This window comes from Nuphar pumila, chromosome 2 (genome assembly GCF_984573655.1).
Source record: "Nuphar pumila chromosome 2, dmNupPumi1.hap1.1, whole genome shotgun sequence".
Lineage (NCBI taxonomy): Eukaryota > Viridiplantae > Streptophyta > Magnoliopsida > Nymphaeales > Nymphaeaceae > Nuphar > Nuphar pumila.
Genome location: NC_143250.1, coordinates 116,454,580 through 116,476,538, shown reverse-complemented (window position 1 = coordinate 116,476,538; position 21,959 = coordinate 116,454,580). Strand labels below are relative to the sequence as shown.

At 37.5% G+C, this 21,959-nt stretch overlaps 1 protein-coding gene across 2 annotated transcripts in view; it reads right to left on the bottom strand.

The window, feature by feature from the left end:
* Positions 1-1,426: 1,426 nt before the first annotated feature.
* Positions 1,427-21,959, bottom strand: part of LOC149846863 (kinesin-like protein KIN-14A) — a 95,962-nt gene continuing 75,429 nt past the window's right edge. Inside the window, exons 13-23 of one of the 2 annotated variants that reach the window (XM_089996621.1) lie at positions 19,384-19,557; positions 10,857-10,946; positions 8,938-8,993; positions 8,609-8,825; positions 6,194-6,385; positions 5,812-6,027; positions 5,248-5,598; positions 3,945-4,043; positions 2,659-2,799; positions 2,405-2,563; positions 1,427-2,118 (exon numbers count right to left, since the gene is read on the bottom strand). In XM_089996621.1, the coding sequence (XP_089852747.1) occupies positions 1,657-2,118; positions 2,405-2,563; positions 2,659-2,799; positions 3,945-4,043; positions 5,248-5,598; positions 5,812-6,027; positions 6,194-6,385; positions 8,609-8,825; positions 8,938-8,993; positions 10,857-10,946; positions 19,384-19,557 (2,157 nt within the window). In that variant the 3' untranslated portion in view covers positions 1,427-1,656. The remainder of the gene's footprint in view (positions 2,119-2,404; positions 2,564-2,658; positions 2,800-3,944; positions 4,044-5,247; positions 5,599-5,811; positions 6,028-6,193; positions 6,386-8,608; positions 8,826-8,937; positions 8,994-10,856; positions 10,947-19,383; positions 19,558-21,959) is intronic. The other variant, XM_089996622.1, reaches the window with a different exon arrangement.

Genomic DNA, 21,959 nt, shown 5'->3' with positions numbered 1-21,959 from the left:
CATGTTGTGGACCACTGGTTAGGGAACAATGTTTGATTCAACAGTTAAGGATACCGTTAACGATGTGCTTACTGGAAGAAAAAAAGTTGTTAATGGTTCAATCGTGATGAAGTGCCACCTATGAATAGTTGTCGGAATAAGTCACCGAAGGGAAGTAGGTTGGAGACCACAAAGAACCCTAGTTTATGCGAAATAGCCTTGGAGGTATGGATAACATGTTTATATATGATTCACGAACTCTATAAAAAACAAGAAATATCGCATATATGTCATAAATTACTAAATATTTAAGTAGGATATTTGCGACGTTCAGTTTATGTTTAAGTGGAGCTTCACACATATGTTTATGCAAATTCATGAAGTATATGTGAATAAGTAGGATATTTGCGATATTCTAGGTTTAATTTTTGCAAAAATATTTATACAAATTTGTGAAATATTTGTAAATAAATAAGATATTTGTGATTTTAGTGGTTTCAGTCTAACTGAATGTGCATAAATAAATTTATGCGAGGTTTGTATTATATATGTGAATACATAGGGTATTTATGATTTTAATAGTTTCAGTTTTATCGAATATTCACAATTAAATTTATGCAAGTTCGTGAGGTCCACATAAGAAAATATGATATTTGGAATTTAAGTGGAAATTTGCACTAGCCAACGAGCAATATATTTTTATCGTAATAACCCATAAATTCACAATTGTGAAGCATAAAAAAAGTCCTAACGAGGTTGGTTATTTGAGATTTTGGACATCAAGAGAATAGCGAAATTATAGGGTTTTTAGAAAAATGTGCCATATTAGTCATACATTACAATCATTTTTCGTAAAATATATGAGAACTTCCTCGCTCTCATAAAATGTGGACTTCCTCATCCTCCAATTATGAGTAAAAAATCAATAGTAAAGTCTATCAAAGAAGGCCAAATGAGGCCTACACATGCAAAAGTTAAAGTAGTCATTTTAATGTTAACATTTGCAATTTTAACAAATTATAAGGTCTTATGATAAACACGACATTTTTGTTGTACAATACTGTCATTTTTCATTTCATTTATGGGTTTCCTCATGAACTCCTAAATTCAACTTTGCTGGTAAGGAATGAATCTTCATAAATGAGGTTGCATGAAAAAGCTCGCTACCTCCCTGATGGCAAGGTTGGCTGAAAAATGAAAAAAGGGGCCTCTAAGTTCCAAATTTTGCTATAGAAAATACCCTGAATGAATTAAACTTTGTTTTGCTTTGCAAGAACTCAGCCCAACTCCAACCCTCTTGCTCCGCTTCTCGGTGGTGACAAGTGAAGCCTAGGTAGTGGCAGCTGACATTGAGAGATCCATGGAGATTGCCGGGCAGAGAGAGAGAAAGAGAGAGAGAGAGAGAGAGAGATTCTTGCTGTAAGGACACATTTTGGAATAGCTTAAGTTTTACAGGCTTTCCCCACAAGAAAAGACATGCCTCAGGGGCTTCCTTGCTAAAAATGGCATGTACAAAGTACAATTACAAGAAGATGGCATCACCAACCAAATGCAGTCCCTCATTAAACGATACAAAGATATAGTGGCTTGCGACAGCCCACGGTACATGGAAGGCTATTGACCAGATGCTTTTAACAAGAAAATTGGCTTGATATTTTACCGGAAGCACTTTAGCTTTCATGATTTTACATCTTTCAATACACCACCTTTTTCAAGCTCGACGACCAAATTTCTCAAAGAGGGAACCTTCATTGCCAATGTTCTATATAACCTAGAGTATCGGGCTCGAGTTCCGTCTGCAGTCCTTGCCAAAGCCAACAAACTTATAGCTTCTGGAAGTAGGTCAAAAAGTTGCTTCATCTCCTCCAAACTCATGTCTGTCAGCACAGATGGCCTTGGAACGACCCTAATGATCTCACTGCCTTTTGAACTGCCCTGCACTTTAGCGTCTGCCTTGACAACCAGCTCAGAGCTAGAGTTAGCACCACATTTGATGATAAAAGGTGTTGTTGAGCCAGTATTAAACTGCAAGACGTTCCACTGTGTCACATTGCTCTCCATGCCCAAAACAGCATTTTCAGATTGCTGAACACGGGCTTTGGCATCTTCATGCACATGGTCATCTTGTTCTGCAATGGACTGCACATTCAAGGACATTGATTAAGTAAAACCATATTATCTACTTGCATGAGGAAACATAAGCAATGTGATTTAGTTTTGGCTGATCTCTTATCAAGAAATGAGTTTGAATGGAAGAATTTGGTAGTCATTCTAGCAAATCGCTTTTTAAATCAATGGCGGTGCTTTCTTTTTATGCATCAACATAATACTCGTAAGTTTTAACAAATCAAATTAGCTAGTGAAGACATTAAATTCATCATGTTTTCTTCAAATTATTTTCAACCATGAAACCAACAGAATATACCTCAACAGTGATGCGTGCATCTGCAATATGCCGTAAGGCACACGGTTGATCAATGTCAAGAAGTGAAGGCATCTGCTCTGAAAGCTCATCTAAAGAGGCCAATAGTGCTTTCTTCTTGCTCTTTGACAGTGGATTTTGAGAAGCTCGACCAGTTATATCCTGTGACATTAAAGAAATTGAATGCAAACTATTGATTAGCAAATTGCTCCGGATAGGTACAAAACTAATTGAGATGATGAGTATCAGATGGAAACCTTGACTTGTTTTAAAATTCCATCTAGCGATATTAGTGAAGCCAACCGTGCATCTTCTGCTGCAGTAGAAGGATTTCGAATAGGTGAGCCTCCTTCTTCTTTTGATAATAAGGCTGAGTCGTTTTGCAATTGTTGCAGAATCTGACGTCAAAGGAAGAAATCAAAGCATGTCATCTAGAGTATCTCCTACAATTCTAATCAGTCTAGAGAAAACCTTCAGATATGCCAAAGGCAAGTTCCTTTAGGTATAGAAAAAACACAGGCAATCAACAGAGGAATCAGTAATAATCTCCAATGCACTTAACTTTTTCCTCAAAAAACCACCATGGTTTGTTATCAAAAGATTAAAAACCCATAGGGTGTGATGCAGCCCACTCAGAAAATGACTGGAGATTTAACAAAGATGATGATGATGATGATGATGATGACGAGAGATCACAAAGGCATCTCATTACTACTCTTCATCACATCAAGCTACTCAAGCAAAATTATCAGTAAATTATATATCCTGCGACATCCAATTCCTACAAGGGACAACCCTGTTGCAGCTTCAGATGAATTCATAATTTCGACCGAAAGGAATGCAAATCAATATGTTGAATATGAAACCTGAAAATCCATTATGGTCAAAGACCAATGCAACCGTCCAAATGTAAGAAACAACACCAAATTTGCAAATTAAGGCAATCTGAAACAGCCCATTATTTGCCTCTGGCATATGAGACCCAGCATCAAATTGAAGGAATGATCAATTTCAAATAAACTGATTGGGTAAATAAAGAGCAAACTATCGATTAATACGATATTTTTATGCATGTATTACACATCAAATAGACAAGATCAGCTCCACTTTGGACAAATGTAACTCTAGGCGCTAAGTTTTCCCAATAGATTGTGGATCCAAAAGAAAGCATTTTGATAACAAAATACATAGAACTCGTCAAAATAGATAGCTAGTGACATTTTAACTATGGCTTTTGTTACCCAGAAAAGCAGCAGCAGCAGGCAGAACTCAGGATGCATAGATGCTAAAAATGCATGAGGACAACCACAAAACAAATTTTGATTCGAGTTCCTTCTCTAATGCATTGAAGGAAAAAGAAGGAAATTGTCACAAGAAACACCAGGAACATGATATGCAACCCAGATAATTTATCACTATATGAGCTACACAGGTTCATAAACTGAACTCATTGAATGAAGCTGCTCAATAAGCAAACAAAAGGAATAAATTCACCTCTTTATAGTAGAAAAGGTTGCCACCTAGTTATAGTAGAAAATATTACCTTTCTTCTCTTGTGGTCAACAGATTCAAGAGCAGACCGTAACTTATTCACTTGAGCAGAGTCTTCTGCCTCTTCTGTCGCCAGGGTACCAGCAATATCCTAATCAAAGGCAAGACATAGGAAAGAAGAGATAAGTTTCATGATGAGCAGCCCAAGCTTTCCACCAAAACACATTAGTCTGAAATCAATTTTCGATTACAGTCCCACACGAAAGTAATGACAAATGTCAGGTATAACAATAAAATTGCCAGAAAAAGAAAATAAAAGAACTATTGTCATAGTAGCAGTGTAGAAGTAACGTCCAAAGAGAGATGCACAGTGGAGACCAGCATGATCTTTTATTCTGACACCCAGATACAACATTGAAGATAATATTTGAGCCTGAATGATGTTCATTCATCACAATAATCAGGGATCAACAAACGGGAGAAGTATGAATGCTTCCTCTGCTCTAGATTGATTGAATGAACTAATAGGCAGTCATCATCCCACCCAATTTTGTTAATTAATATATTTTTTATCAATTTATAACCCGAAGAAACTGCATCCAACATGAAGATCGTTTTTTTAACTCATTTCTTATCATTTTTTTAACTCATTTCACATAGACACAGCTACTGAGCAGCTGGACACGGGTACCGGTACTAGATGCAGCACGGATACGTGATGGTCCGGATCGGATCGGGTCCAACCCTGACCCAAGCCAAAAAATTTTTATGTCAGTGAAAGACAGGGAGGAAGAAGAAAGAGAAGGAAGAAGAAGACAAAAAAAGAAGAGGAAGAGGAGAAGGAAGAAGAGGGAAGAAGAACATGAAGAGGAGAAGGAAGAAGACAAAAAAGGAAGAAGAGAGAGAGAACATACCCTCTTCAATTTCCTTCCAATCTGCCCAAGAGAGAGAGAGGAAGCGTACCTCCTCTTCTTCTTCCTCCTGCAACAATCCAAGAGAGAGAGGGGAAAGGGTGCGGGTTAGCGCGCGCACGTGCGCGCGCGCGAGAGAGAGAGAGAGAGCAAAAAGGGGGGGAAGGGCTCACCTCCCCTTTTAGAGAGAGAGAGAGAGAGAGGAAAGAGTATGGATTGTACTTGTGCTTGTGCACATTGTGGTTTGTCTTGGGCTTCATTTCATTACAGCATGCTGTGTTAAGCAACACATGCAATGAGTTAGAAAGGCCTGAACAAAAGAATGATATGAAGCAGGTAAAAACCATAAGAACCAACATGGAATCAAAAGCAAGACATCCTGATATTTTACTAAGCAATGAGAGAGTGACTGGGAGGGACCAGAGGAATTTTTCACATTTATACCTTCAGGTGCTGCAATTGAGATGTGTATACCCGTTTAGTGTACTCAGACAAAAGCTGTCCCAAGGCATCAGTACTGGGACGCTGAGCAGAACCAAGACCAGCCATCCATCCATCCATAATGGCTGTTGAAAGAAGTTCCAGCTGCCCAGAACCTCCACCAACCCCATCTCCATCTGTAACGGAAAGAAACTCAAAATTCTCCGCAAGCCAGGTGCGTATTTGGCGCTGCAGTTCACCAGCAGGAGTATGAACAAACAGAGCAGCAAGAGCCTTGTTTCCAATTGCAAAATTTTTGGCTTCTTCAGTTATTTCCCGTAGTTTCCCACCAGTTACATGCTGCCGCCAGGTCTCCTGTAATTCAGGTGGCAAAACAAGAATTAACCACCTTTAGGGACAAAACAGGAAGATGGAAGACAAAAATAACCCACCAACAAAAACATCAGAAAGAGAAAGCAAATCAAGGAGAAGTATTAAAAGGTGCACAAGCTTTACACAAAATGCAGTCACTAAAACTGTCAGATAGCATGATTTCATGTACCAAAAAATGAGGTTCAGCAGGACTACCTGGTCAATTCCCCGAAGCTTTAAGACAATGGATGAGAATTTGGACTTCTTTTCTTGTTTTATGTTCACCTTAAACCCATGGATATGTTCATCAATAATGGAAGTTCTTGAGCTGGAATCATAATGAACAGGGGACCTGCCAGGGCTGCTACCCCTGCTAGAGCTTCTACTCCGCCCAGTGTTAGCTTTCTCTAAAAATCTCTCCACTGGAGACACCTATGGAACATAAGCAAGTTCACAAACTCTACGGATGGAATATATTAAATCTCATTGTTAAATTTCCCAGAAAATTAATCCATTAATCAAACTACAGGAGCAAAATCTATGGATGGAAATATATAGAACCTGGGTTCATTGCAAGTGAATGTGTCGGCTAAAATACCTTGATGGATTGCAGCTCAGGGGATCTTGCCAGAAGGGATCGTATATAGAGAATCCTAACACGAGAAACAAGCATTGTGTCCATAACTCTTTTAGGTTCCATTTTACGAATAAAAGAGAAGACAGCATCTCTAATTTCAGCCAAGATTTCATGCTCTCGAGCAGCACCTGCTTTGATGACCGCAGCCAAAACCTGAAATTTCAGGACATAATTGTTGGATGTAAAACATGCCTGTATTGTTGATTCTGTACAAATAAGAAATGTGGCACACACCCTAAACATCCAAGAAAAGACAGTGCATGTGTAATAAGTGCAACATCCAAGAGACTTGTCAAGAATTTACTGTCACGATTTCTTACACAAGCAACTATAAAAATCATGCATGAATAAACCTTTCCACCTGAAATGCCTGTATACCACATCATACAATGTACTCAGTCTTGGTAAACTACGTAGCAATAGTAAACAACACATCCACACACACTTGTATAAAAATCCATATCATCAACATCATATATGGCCTTCCATATGACTTTACTTTCCTCCCTTTTGTATTTGTTTAAATATGACATGTTTCATCTCTTTCATTATTCTTTCAAACATATCTCCAATCTTTGATAGATTCTTTAACTTCCTCTGTCTGCCACAAAGCTTAATGTTTACATAGCATCGCCAATGATCTCACCAAGATCTTCTGCTACTTGTTGGGTATGATTTGTCATTTATTAACCTTACTTTAGTAACAATTTCCTAAAATTTTCAACATTATCACTCTCAAAATCCCACCAATTGATCTAGAGCTTTTCTTGACTCCCCTTGCCATCTGTCTCTTGACAATTAACCTCCATCATGTTACAATCCATCTTCTCTTTGTAATGCCTTACAATTCTTATGTGTTGTCTACTGTGTTCAATCTAATAAAATAATCCATCTAAATAACAAAAGATCCATTTCTTTGATGTTATTGGGTATCTATCTTTCTTCTTAGTGTATATATTTGCCATTGAAATATCAAAATTAACTGTAGAGTAAAGATCTTTGTTTATTCAATTATCTCCAAATGCATTCAAGTTTCTCATCCACTTCTCATCTTTCTTACATGTCTTATGTCCCCAACAACAACTATGTATTTAATGCTGGGAATTTGACAGACTATCTCTAACATTAAAAGCCAAAATTTTAGTTTAACTCTACATTATTCTGCATAAGGTGCATTGAAAAAATATTTAAAATCACTCAAGCAACTTTTAAGCTTAATAATACTACCATTTATTGTAAAAATCTCCATGAGCTCACATTACAAAATTCCATCAACTAAGATAGCTGAACTGAGCACCATTTATTAAAGAATTTTTGGTACATACCATTTCTTTTCACACTATAAGTTAGAAGGACCGAATAGAGTCAACAAGTCATGCTATCTTGACCAATGGATCCTAAGTTGGTAGGGAAAAAAATCATATATCCAATTCGAAGATCATCATCTTCTTGCTTTTATAATTTTTTTGTTCAAGACATTTCCTTTTCCATGTCCTCATGATATGTCCACCAATCCTACCTCCTTACAGACTAGATTCTTTACCTGTGTTCACTAATGTAAGTGTGATAGCCATTGCTTACTATGCACACAACAGCAGAGCCCTTGTGTTGTCCATCATTTGCAAAGAACTCTGTAGCATTAATGATATTTCTCATAAAATTCGCTTAAATAAGATATGTCAGTCAATTTTCACTTGATACCAATCCTCCTTTTTCTAGGCTTGTGATGGACACCATTAAAAGGGGAAAAGGTCCACCAGCAGGGAAGTAATGTTTTAAACAATTTATAGATATGCTAACTTTCACATGCCAATAATTTTCAAACTACAATTTTAAAATTTTGTTTCACACAGTACCAATGTTGGTTTTCCATGAATTTCTGCTATATGCTACAATGAAAAAAAAAACAGAGAATCCTTCGATCCAGTAATGTGCAACTAAGTAAATGCAACAACCACCTAAACAAGGTATTAGGCAAGAAAAGTGAAAATTACAATAAAACTATTAATCATGTTCAAATGACTAAAACAGAATCATGAACCTCGTGTTGTCCTCCATTACGGCGAAGGTTTATGAAATAAATAGGAAAATGTCATTAAAAAAATGAGGTCACTCAGTCAAGTCTTGTCTGAATTAAACAAGTCCATGCAGAATTTACTATGACGACCATGGCTTGTGAGACTTCTTCAAGTCATTAACAAGGGAAAGTCAACTAAGTCTTTGACCAAATAATATGGAGGACAGATTATGGTGGTAATCCATGACCCTATCTTGGCTGTGCAACACCGCAGTCAAGCTTCAAGACTTTGCATAGAACAAAATTCCCAGAGAAAGGATAACCAAAAAGTGGAGTTGGCGAGCGATCTCAAAGTTTACCAGCATCAAAAGTTTGTTTGCGCCATCAGCAATTGTAGCAAGGCTGTCATACTGGTCAGGGTCAAAATCCATAAGAGCAGCTGTCAGGTATTCTCCTGCTGGCGTAGTCTTAACCTTGTCAGGTCCCGATTTTATCAATGCAACTGATCCATCAAATTTCTCAGACTCAGATCTCAATGATGCCACATCTGTTGGTACTCCTTTAGTAGTTTCTCTCCTGTGCAAATTGAAAGCAAAATAGTTCATTTGTTCCAAGGAAACTTTCACACAGGATATTGAATGAGAAACCTCAATTGCTGCACAGATTTTAGTCCCAGAATACAACAGACCTGTTAAGGTTGTCAAGTGGATGACTAACCAAAGCTCGTGTTGATGGACTAGATACCTGTAGACATTTTGTCACAAGAAAGAGAGATTAGTAAATCCAAGATCAACCAACAACTAACACTTCACAAACATAACCATCATAAAAAAATACACTGCTATACTATCCAAAAACTAGAAACTCTAGTAAACTTCTGGCTGTGGAAGATCTGAAGAAATATATTCCTCTTCTCTCATTAAAAACTAATGCAAAATCCAAGCATATAATAAGATGTAAAAAAAATGGACAACATAGTGTGACACATAAGCCACGTAAATTAAAGATATATGCACAACAAATAGAAAATGGTGGCAAATCTACAAGATTATGTCAACCCTAGAAGATATACATCAAGAAGCCCGTGTGTTAAAAAAATCCCCATAAAAGGAAAATGAAATGAGGACATCCCCAGCCACAAAGCGGTTTTTTCTTCAAATTTAATGTAAAACATGAACCTGAAGATGGGAATAACGGATTACATTGATTTCCCTATACTAAAGTTCATGTGGTTCTGATCTGTAGAATGAACACTTTCAATATGTTTCCCTTCCCATTTAAGTTTGAAAAATCACCCATGTCACCTTATTTTGTTTCCCAATATGTTTTTCCAAGTTAAGGTTACCGTATGCCTTTCTAACCCCATCTTCAATTGTTCACTACATGCAGTAGTAGTCCACACGCATTTGGTGTTCTCTATATAATTATGTGATAGAGGACCATACAAGGGTTTTGTCGTGAAAAAATGAAGCATAAGCAATGCCTGTATTTTCTCATTAGTTACCATTCTCTTAATGCAACGAATGTCACTTAACATGTGTGGACCATGTTGACAGGACAAAACACCAGATATGACACTGGAGTCTGGACACACCACGACACTCCATGGACATAATCAAACCCACATTAGACACAGGCACATTGTGACCTAACCACATCTATTTCATTTTCTGATCTCAATATTGTATTTACTTGTGTTCAAATTTGTATTTACGTGCCAGTTTTCTTTCAAAATTTGTCATTGAATAGATTATAACAAATTATGCCCTAGGATCAGATTGAGTATGCTGGCCCACTTCCATTCCCTACATAAATCCTGTAAGCACAAGGCTACATCAAATTATATCATACATACGCATACATCATTATCATACATCTCAACTATAGAATGTGAATAACTGAAGTTATGCCTTGTAGATCCCTCAAGTTGCTAGTCATTGGCTGAAGACTGCCAAGTGCTTAGAAGCTCCACATATTGAAGTAAAATAATTAGAAAGAAAGAGTTGCCGGTTTGGCAGAGAACAATGGGTTGTGAGTCAGAACTTAAATAGGAGAAAAACTAATTTTATTATGAAAAAGAATTCACCCTTTGATATTGATCAATGGTCCCTCCAAGTTAACAAAAACAATTTATCAGAGTTTCAGCATGAACCACAAAAACTGAACATTTTGTATGCTGCCAGGTTTCAAAGCCAAGAAGATCTTAGCTTGTATATTTGACTCTATAAATCAGATTATACAGGTTTACATGATTACAACTAATATTATAGCAATATCTTCAGGAATCATGACACTCCTTTAATAAGCGTGTGATGCTCCCATGCTAACTAACGGTAGATCCAGATAGTTCAGTGTGCAATTCTGTTTCATACACAGAAAATGAACAAACGCCACTAAGAAGAAATCAGATGGCCTGTGATAATAGCTTCAAATGCATTGACAAGAGATGTTAGAATGTGAAAGTGACATTTTGCAAGATAACAATATCATATGAAAAAATGTGGATCTTATTCAATATATCATTGGAGTATACCTGCTTTCTGAAACAAAAATAATATTTGAAATAGCAAAAAATATCACAAAGATTACGATAGCATAGATATTAACCTTTGCTCCTCCATATGAAGATTTCTCAGTGAGTCTGTCAAACAGCTTTTCGTTTTCTTCATGCAAGCGCTGAGCAAGGAACATAACAGTCTTGTTCATGAGGCAAAAAGGAGCAACAACTTTGGGAATTAAATAAGACTCATGAAAGCCTCTAAAGACATATCAAGAAATAAAAGCAGAATCATTCATCTGTCACAATCTAATATTCTAGAAAAATTGCTGAACAATGAAATCATTGAATGCAGCACAAAATTCCACCTTTTCTTTTGAAGCAAACAAACAACCAAATAGAAAGAAAGAAAGAAGTCCAAGAATAAGTTCAACTACTGAATTTTTTTCAGCAACCCTTTTCTGATATAGAGAGCAGAAACTTTTTTGGCCTTACGTTCAATAGCAGCTACTTTACACATTCTCCTATTCTTCGTCAACTGCCTAATATTTTCTCCATTCATTTTCGTAGAATTTTCTTTCCTATCTATTCTTGAATAAGGGGCAAGGTTTTCCTCCAAAATCAAGCACCAAATGTCTAACATTATGATGTCACGGGGCTGGGCCAAGGTTACCAGACTAAGAAGCAGAAGCAAGAAACAAAACAAGAAGTGGAAGCGAGAAGCAAGATATTTTAACATTTATAAGCAGCAGAAAGTGAGGACTCAATTTAAAAGCTAAATAGGAATAAAAGAGGAAGTGATATGGGATCAAATGGGAAGCAAAATGCAAATCAAAGGAGAAAGAAATAAAAATAATTATACTTCAATTTTGTGATTTTACAGTGTAAGAATTAAATTCTTCTCAAAATCTAGAAATGATGGTTGCGAATTAAAAGAAAGTACATGAGAAGTGAGCGACCAAAGTGAAAGGAAACACAAAAAAAACATAAAAAGAAGCGTAAGAGAAACGTATACGAATCATTAGGGAAGCAGGGAAGAAACGTGTGGGAAGCATAGGAAAAACGTGGGAGAATCGAGATTCCTATCAAGTTTCAAAAACGAGGAGTTTTGCGCTTCTGAAGCGAGTTTCGGGGAAGCGCACTTCCCACCTATCTATGAAGCTTCTGGTAACTCTGGGTCGAGCCTTCCTATCTATCACCAAAGAGTGGCTGCAAAGGGCTGGGCAATTTGCCTCATGGAGCAAGTTCACAATCTGAATAAGCAATGCTAGAAATACTAAATGTGATCTGTTATATTTGTTAGGACCTATTTCACTTTCTTTCTCCAACACAAACCGATGCATCAATTGCACAAATTTGGTTTATAACGTTTCCAGATTTCCAAAGTAAAAGGATGTAGGAAAACAGTGTGGTCATACATGCCCTTTAAGATCTAATTTAATGGATAAATTCTCCATCATGATTTTCACGTTAATTTGCACAATTTTCTGTTTTACATCAATCACATAGACTATATTTTTTAGTACATGCATGCAACGATGTTTGTTTCTCTTTGATGCTAAGTGGAGGTATTGGTAGCAAAAAGAAATAACCCACAAGTTACACAACACTATCCTCTGTGATCATGAGGGTCATTTTCTCTTGGTCCACCTACTTCAATAGGTTAAGCCACTTATATCTGCACACATAGAGGTACTATTTTTTTTCTTGATGATGTATTTCACAAACACTAAACCACCAAATTATATATAGAGCCTGTCAGTAATCCATCATTACGATAAAACAGGTAGTAAATATTTTGGTGGTACCATCTGTGTGGGGCCATGATCACTTGGTTAAACTTAGCACATATTATATAAAAAGCAACCAGCCAGAATTACTGCAGGGATCTAAAAAAAACTTACAATCTAATACAAAATTTCTCTAATGTTTTTAAATAATTTGTTTGGAAAACTTCTATAAAATTATAGCTTGATCTTTTATAATTGCAAAAACCAATAGTTTTGAACAAATCAAATTTCAATCTATTTAAGGGACATTAAAATTTCCTTCAAAAGAAATAAGACAGATCAAAGTGTTTTATGGGAAACATTTTTCGACTTTTAACCAAAACCAATGATTGATACTTAGATTCAAGTAGATATTGGATAAATATTTGTTTAGCGGCTTTGGCCACAATCTATTGTGAATATAAACCATATCTATTTAGTATTTACATGGTAATACAAATCTTGGTTTATGCAAGGTAGGAAAAGTTTTCTTGTTTTCAGGAAAAAAAAAAGGACCGGCAATTTTTTTGGAATGCATATAATTAACAGTCGACGGTTTTAAGGAAGATATTAGGACTACACATCAAAAGTCAAAAACTATCTAAAATCACATACACATACAGAAGTATGTGTGCATATATAGTAGTTAGGATCTGAGCTTCAGAATCATATTTCCAAATCCAGTTTTACCATTTATACTTACTGGAAAATTAGTTATAGATATTAAGGATGGTAGTCGTCCAAGGGTATTTATGTCACTGCACTGTTGTATCTCTATTTTATGTATTATGCTTGTATCTCTTCATGGGTCGGGAGTTTGGGTCTGGAGCAGACCCGTTATCGATTGTTACTTTAGACCCATAAGTAATATAAAGAGTATTAGGGCACGTTCTCAAGAGAGAACAATATCAGCCCTTCTTTGTTGCAGACGTCTCCAACCTCTCTCTCTCTCTGGTGCTGCTGCGTGAATGCAACGTGGGTGATAAAATCTAACATGGTATCAGAGCAGGTTCGCCTGTGACTTCCATACGAGGTGTGCAAGACGAATTCCAGCGAGAGTGCCCTGTGAGAATCAGATCTTCTGTCATAAACAGGTTGGGTGATTCATCTTTTCTTCGGTAGCCTTCATCCAACCCTAAACTGCTATCCTTAGCCATCATCCTTCTTCTCTTTCACTTTATCCCTTCTTATTCATCATCTACGTCATCAGAACTGGTCATCATCAGACCTAGTATCAATTTCGTATCAAGTTCTTCAACCCTAGGCCTAATCGGCAAACCCAAATTTGGTTGCCATCGGGTCTGCTCTCTTTTCTCCTTTGTTTCTGTTTCATAATACTTTAAAGGGACCCCATCTCGATACGTCTGTTGAGTTTCAATACATATTCTAAACTGCAGCAGATCTGAACTATTTCAAATTTCTCGATAAGTCTGTTGGTTTTCAATACATACCCAAAACTGCATCAGATCTGAAACTGCATCAGATCTGAATTATTTTGCATATTCTGGATTGTCAGATCAGATTATAACAAATCCTAATTCTTCCTTCTTCTTTCATCATTATGGATTCTCCCTCTTTTCCGTCTAGTTTTCTCGGACATCTCATTTCTGAAAGGCTCAACAATTCAAATTACTTGACCTGGAAAAGACAGATCCTGCCATTTATCAGGAGTCTGGATCTCGTTGGGCACCTTGATGGGACAGTCTGCGCACCACCCGAGTTCATCACGCAGAAACAACAGGGTGACAAAGGAGATGCCTCCAGCACGGTAAGTCGCAATCCAGATTTCACATCATGGAGGAAGAGAGACCAAACAGTCGTAGCATACATTACCTCCACTCTCTCAAGAGGTATTGGTGAGCATTCCCGATGAATGCTCTGCTTTAGAGCTATGGCAGAAGTTAGCTAAGACATATTCACAGATTTCGGAGGCCAGGATTCTTCATTTGAAAAGAGAGTTCCAACTGTTAAAGAAGGAAAGCCTTACTGTGACAGAGTGCATGAATCGAGTCACGACTATCACAGATCAATTAGCTATGGTGGGTTGTGAGATTCTTGACAGAGAAAAGGTGCAACAAACGTTGAATGGTCTTGGACACGATTATCACATGTTGGTTACATCATTGCTATGTCTGCCATCACTACCAAACCTTGAAGATCTTCGTGCAAAGCTACTACAGAAGTCACCATTAAACGGGAGACCTTTTCAAATCACAGCAGTCACGAGGTAATGATCACAGGGGTGGGATCAGAAAGGGGGCGGAAATCCTTCTGTGGAGGACGTGGACAAGGAAGAGCTAATTTTGGAGGACGTAGATTATTGCCTACTCCAAATAATCAATTCAACTCATTTTTCAACAATCAAGACTCCAGACATATACCGACATGTTATTTATGTAATAAGAGAGGACACATTAAGGCAAATTGCTGGCATAACCCTCAAAACAAAGGAAAGATGAATGGAGCTACACTTCCCAACAAAGGAAAAGAAATAGGGGGACTGAGGATAAGGACAATGTGAAGAACCTCTTGATTTCTGCACTTTCAGGGTTGAGTTTCTAACAGAATGAACAAGAAACCGGGTATATTGACTCTGGGGCGGCAGCACATGTTACAGGTGATGTTGATAAGATCTCAAAACCAATTTCCTATTTTGGAAAATTCAGCATTAAGACTGATGATGGTACTCTTCACCCTATATCACATGTTGGAACCGTTGACCTTCCTCTTTCTAATTCCTCCTTAACTTTGCCTAATGTTTACCATTCCCCAGGCATAGTTAAAAATATTGTTTCTGTGTCTAAACTTGTTGACGATACTAACTCTTCTGTTGAATTTACTCCTTCTTTTGTATGTGTTAAGGACCTTCTTACGAAGAAGACGCTCGTTAAAGGGGAGCGACAAGGAAATATGTATGTCCTCAAGGAGTCTCCATCTTCAGTTCGTGTTGCTTCACCATCTTCAGTTCGTGTTACTTCACCAATCTCATCAATTGTTCAGTCAAAATTGTCTCAAGATTGTCTTAGTTTGTCTAAGTGTAATAAGCCAGAAGTTTGGCATCGTCGATTGGGCCATTGTGGTCGTTCGTTTATTGAAAAGCTTGTGTCAGAATGGCTTGTTCCAGAGTTTAGTTTGAATAAAAGATCAGAAGAACCTCTTTGTTCCAGTTGTCAGTTATGTAAGAGTCATGTACTCCATTTTCATTCAATAAATCAAAGAGCTTCAATTCCTTTTGAAATCATATATTCTGATGTTTGGGGCCCTGCTCCCCAGACCTCCTTGTCTGGCAGCCGCTATTATGTCATTTTCATTGATAGTTATTCTAGATTCACCTGGATATATTTTATGAAACACAAATCTGAAGTATTCAAAATCTTTTGTTCGTTCCATGCTCTTGTTTATAATCAATTTTCATCCAAAATCCAACATCTCCAATGTGATGAAGGAGGAGAGTATTTATCACATGAATTTACTGAATTTCTCCAAAATAATGGAATTAATCGTCGTATATCTTGCCCACATACACCACAACAAAATGGTGTCGCTGAAAGAAAACACCGGCACATCGTGGAAAGTGCCTTAAGTATGCTCCACGACTCCTGTGTTCCCTTGAGTTTATGGACAGAAGCTTTCCACACAGCGACATATGGCATAAACTGTTTGCCTATGAAATTGCTTAAAGATAGATCTTCATATTTTACTCTTTTTCAAAGACACCCTGATTATAACGAAATGCGAGCCTTTGGTTGTGTCTATTATGTTCACATTGACAGTTCTCAACGTGACAAGTTTCAAGACAAGGCATGCAAGTGCTATTTTGTTGGTTATGCTGACCAGTACAAAGGGTATTGGTGCTATGACCCAATCTCTCGTCGCATCAAAGTCTCACGGAATGTTGTGTTTGATGAGTTCATTGTTGGGGAATCAGACAAAGCAACAAAGCAGAGTCAAAGAGAGAAGCAAGCAGAGCAGAGAAAAAGGGATGAAGTGTATGAACCGTGGATGGTTGCAGAACTTTTTGATCAGACAGAAACACGAGATGACTGTTCGTGTAAATCACCAACTATTGCGCAAGAAGAGGCCGACAAAAATTCTCAGATGGAGGGAGTCACAGATTCCCAGTTGAGTGTGATGGTAATACAAGATTTCAGGGACTTGTCTATACAAGAAGAAATGACCACAACAATGACTCATGCCCTGACGTTCAGCCTCGAAGGTCTGGAAGAGCCCGTCATCCCATTGAAAGATGGGTAAGTTATGATAACTTCTCCAAGGATTTACAATTGTTTATTTCCCAGATTGAAAAACAAAGGGAACCGAATAATTTTGTAGATGCAACTAGATCAAACAGGTGGATAGAGGCCATGAACGAAGAAATGCAAGCGTTGCACGAATGTGGAACTTGGGAAATTGTTCCACGACCTTCGCACAAAAATGTAGTAGGATCCAAGTGGGTCTACAAAATCAAATACAGGCCTGATGGATCTGTTGAACGGTATAAACCACGTCTTGTGGCTAAGGGTTTCACTCAAGAATATGGACAAGACTATGATGAGACATTCAGTCCAGTTATTAAAATGGGTACTACTCGACTGGTTCTATGCTTGTCAGTACAGTATAGATGGACTCTCTGTCAGCTTGATGTCAAGAATGCTTTCTTGCATGGCGATCTAAAGGAAGAAGTGTACATGGAACAACCACCTGGATATGCAGAACATGGTCTCAGTTCACATGTTTGCAAATTACGAAGGGCTATTTATGGTTTGAAACAAGCATCTCGTTCATGGTTTGATAGTTTTTCGCTCGAAATTCAGTGACATGGGTTTCTCAGATCTCAACTTGATCACTCCATGTTTATCTATCGGCATCAACAGGTAAGCACTCTACTTCTTATATATGTAGACGATATTATTCTCACTGGCAATTCGGATGAGTATATAGAGATCATCAAGGACTTACTGGGAAGAAAATTTAAAATGAAAGATTTAGGCATATTGCGCTATTTTTTGGGAGTAGAAGTGGATTAGCAAAATGAAACCTTATCCCTAACTCAACATAAATACACAATGGATTTATTGGATAAAGCAGGGATGAGAGATTGCAGGCCGTTGTCTACTCCTAGTGTGTTGAATCATAAGCTCAGTACCCAAGATGGAGAACCCTATCGTGATCCCAAGCAGTATCGTAGCCTTGTGGGAATGCTTCAGTACCTTACCTTTACTAGGCATGATATTGTCTATGCAGTAAATCAGGTATCTCAGTTTATGCATGATCCGCGTACCGAACACATGAATGCGGTTAAAAGGATTCTTCGATTTTAAAAGACACAATTGGAGATGGCTTACTTTATCATCGATCTCAGGTTGAGGGGAGCAAACATCAAATCACCGTATATTCAGATGCAGATTGGGTTGGAGATCCAGATGACAGAAAATCAGTTTCGGGATACTGTGTGTTTATTGATGGAAATCTGGTGGGGTGGAGTAGCAAGAAGGAACGAGCCGTTGCCCGATCTAGTACAGAGGCAGAATATCGGTCTATGGCGGCAGCCACCGCAGAAATCACTTGGATGAGGCATATACTGGACGAGATAGGAGAAAAGTTTTTGCCTGCCACACTCCACTGTGATAATCAAAGTGCCATTCAAATTTCATTTAACCCCATTCATCACGGCCGTACTAAACATATAGAAATTGATCAGCACTTCATTCGTCAGAAAATTGAAGATGGAGAAATTGACCCCGTGTACATCTCCACTGAAGATCAAGTTGCAGATTTGTTTACCAAGGGTCTCACTAGTATATGTTTTTGGTACTTAAAGGGCAAGTTGTCCATGGTTCAAAAACGTGCACAACTTGAGGGCGGGTATTAAGGATGGTAGTCGTCCAAGGGTATTTATGTCACTGCACTGTTGTATCTCTATTTTATGTACTATGCTTGTACCTCTTCATGGGTCGGGAGTTTGGCTCTGGAGCAGACCCGTTATCGATTGTTACTTTAGACCCATAAGTAATATAAAGAGTATTAGGGCACGTTCTCAAGAGAGAACGATATCAGCCCTTCTTTGCTGCAGACGTCTCCAATCTCTCTCTCTCTGGTGCTGCTGCGTGAATGCAACATGGGTGATAAAATCTAACAGTAGAGCTTTCAAAGCATAGTCAAACCAGTACCTGGATTATTAGACACTACTCTGTACAAATGCCTACCTAAATAGTTGAGATTAAATGACTTCTCTAACAGAGGCTATAACAATTCTTCCACCACATATACAATCAGGCACCATCATTGACATTAGTTATTTTTCTAAGATTAGATAAAGTTAGATGACCTATTCCTTTGTCATGTTCACTCAAATGCTATTGATAATTGATCCTACGAATTTGCTCTTTTTCATCAACAAATCTGAACTAAAAGAAAAACACAAAAATTTCATCAGAGAAACACCAATAAAAGGCTGGAGAAACCAAGCAAGAAAATACTCCAAAGGGTATCATCCAAACTCTTCTTCAAGTTGCATCTGCCCAGGTGACACAGAATTTTAATAACAAGCTTCTAATGTATCCTACTATTTCCTAGGAAAAGAAGGCTCCAGGAGGTGAGGTGGTGAGGAAAGTAGACTAACAAATAATAGTTCCAGCAAACGGTAAACTCATTAAGCTCTCTTACAACTACCAAGTCACCATATGGAATAGAATATGTATATCTAATTACATCACATATTCAAAAGCAACATTCCCTCCATAAAAAAAGTGGAAGACTCGTATGATTAAAACAAATTTTCCAGACAAATACATGGAACTAAAACATGAACATTAACTTATAAATAGAGCAGCAACAATTAAAGATACGGTAGGCGAAAGTTACGGACCTCAATAAGCTCATCTCTTTTTGATAGTTCTTCCTCAAGTCTTCTAGTAATTTCTGAGGAATCCTTGGATACGGATATGGCCCCTGAAACATCAGATTCAGAACCAAATGTTGACCTAGAACCACTGTTTTGAAGTGCTTCCTCAAGTTGGTGTTCAATATTCTTAATTTTGGCCTACATACAAGAGGCATGTCAGAATAACATGCAAAACAGAAAAAGAAAAAGAAAAAAGTCCCATATTTATGGCATAAAAACAAGATGAGTTTAAGTGCACATGTAAACTTGTAAAGTATGGTTTGCAATAAGGTTTAAACCAAGGCTTTTAAAGGCATGAGGCATAATGAAGCATTTTGGAAAAATATAAACAAGGTGCAAGCCTCAATCTCCTTTAAGGCATAAAGTTCAAAACACTAAAAATTTTAAATATTAAAAACAAAACTTCCTATAAAATAAGTAATAACATAAACAATCATGCAAAAAACATTAGACTCACATTCATTAATCTTTAAAAAAAACAAATAGCAGTAAAAACTGAATTGATTGAATTTAGCATGTCAATATAATGATTAGATACTACATATATTATTCAATTTAAAAGAATTTTATATGAAAAATTGACCATTGTTAGTCTTGACTGAAAAACAATTTACCATTATTAGTGGATTTTTATAAGTTGTATAAAATCAACAATGTAAGAATGAGATTAATAGTGCAAGGCAAGGTTGTCAGTATCGTATTGTTACCCATATCGGTCTGGCCCAAAGTAATGTTGTATCGTATCATAAATTTTAAATAAAATTTTTCCAAAAATCCCAAAAAAAACAAGAAAAATTAGCAAAAATTCTAAAAAAATCATATCACATGAAACAATGATGAATTGCACAAAATACAACCATAAAATCAGATATGAAGCATTTATGTCTCTATGAACCGCATAAGACATCATCAAACATCAACTAATATAGAATCATAGATAATATTGCATAAATATCACACAAGAATAATGCAAAATATTAAATATCGTGCAATTAAGAAGTGTGTCATTGCCATGTCAGATCATCTTATGTCATCTTTGTTGGAGGAGTGTCGAGCCTGATTTTTATCTTTAATATAAATCTTTAATTTTCGCAGATACAATGGAGAAGTTGGCTCTTAAAAGGTATTTAAAGCCCAAAATGAAAAAGTAACTTTTGGCCTTTTTAAAGTGTGGTGAAGGTGTAGCATACAATACACCCTGTATTGTATGTTACGACACGATATAGGGGTGTATCGTATCATAAAATTCAAAAGTAACGATACATACAACACCGGTGCAAGGCCTCTCTGTATATTTTTTATGCTAGAATACATCAATATCTTTGTTTCTGAAATAAAGAATGGATATGGGCACAAATACAAAAATTCATGACATGAATTCTAGCATTTTTAAAAAAATAGGGCACGAGAACATGTTTATGTAGGGGTGGGCATCGGGCTAGCCCAGCCCGCTAATGAACTGCGCCGATTGGGCCGGGACCAATAACCTTGTTCAGGTTGGCCCGTTGGGAAAACCCTAGCCTACGATTCACCCGTTAGACCCGTGGGCCTAATCGGGCCGGGACAGGTCCTATTATATTACATATAATATATAATATTGTTAAAATGTATTGATTCATATATATCGAAAGAATCATCCTATGCCCCAGAAGCAATGGGTGACTTCCACTTCAACAATATATATATATGTATATTCATAATGAGTGTATATGTATATATTATATATTTTTTTAACTGTTTTATTATTGTAATAGGATTTGACCATGTAGGCACATTTTGGTCATTTGTACATGTGTAATAAGTACTGCTCATTAGGGGCAGTTTTGTCCTTTTGTTTATGTTACATGTCATTTCCCTTTTTCATAAGGGCTTATTGGACTTTGTCCAATATAGTCTTAGTGATCTCCTCAACGACTATATTTATAGCTGTTGGGAGCATCCCAATGATCATATTGGCCTTGTATGGTCTATATAAAAGGGTTAAAACCAGAGTTACCGGAAGCGCCTAGCTAAAAGGGGAAGCGCGCTTCGGAAGCGCGAAACGTCGCGCTTCCGAAGCGTGGGGGGAAGCGTCCCCCTTTTTTGGAAAGCGCGCTTCCCTTTAATGGGGGACGCGCTTCCCTTTAATGGGAAGCGCGCTTCCCATCACGCTTCCCCCTCCCTTCCCCCGCGCTTCCCCTCGCTTCCGCCACGCTTCCCCTGTTTTTTTCAATTTTTTGTATTTTTTATTTTTATTTTTTTCGCTTCCCCCTCGCTTCCGAGACGCTTCCTAGGTCGCTTCCGAGACGCTTCCTAGGTCGCTTCCGAGACACTTCCCGAATCGCTCCTAAGTAGTCCCACGTTTCCCCGCTTCCTAAAATTTTGAAAGTGCCTCGCTTCCCGCTTCCCGCTCCCGCTTCCCGTATCGCTTCCCGCTCCCGCTTCCTCAACTGGCAACCATGGTTAAAACCTCTTCTTGTTTTTAATTTTTTTCCTAAGCATTCTATCTCAATAAAGGATTATTATTTTTTATGTTGTGTTCTTTTATGTATGCCCATTAG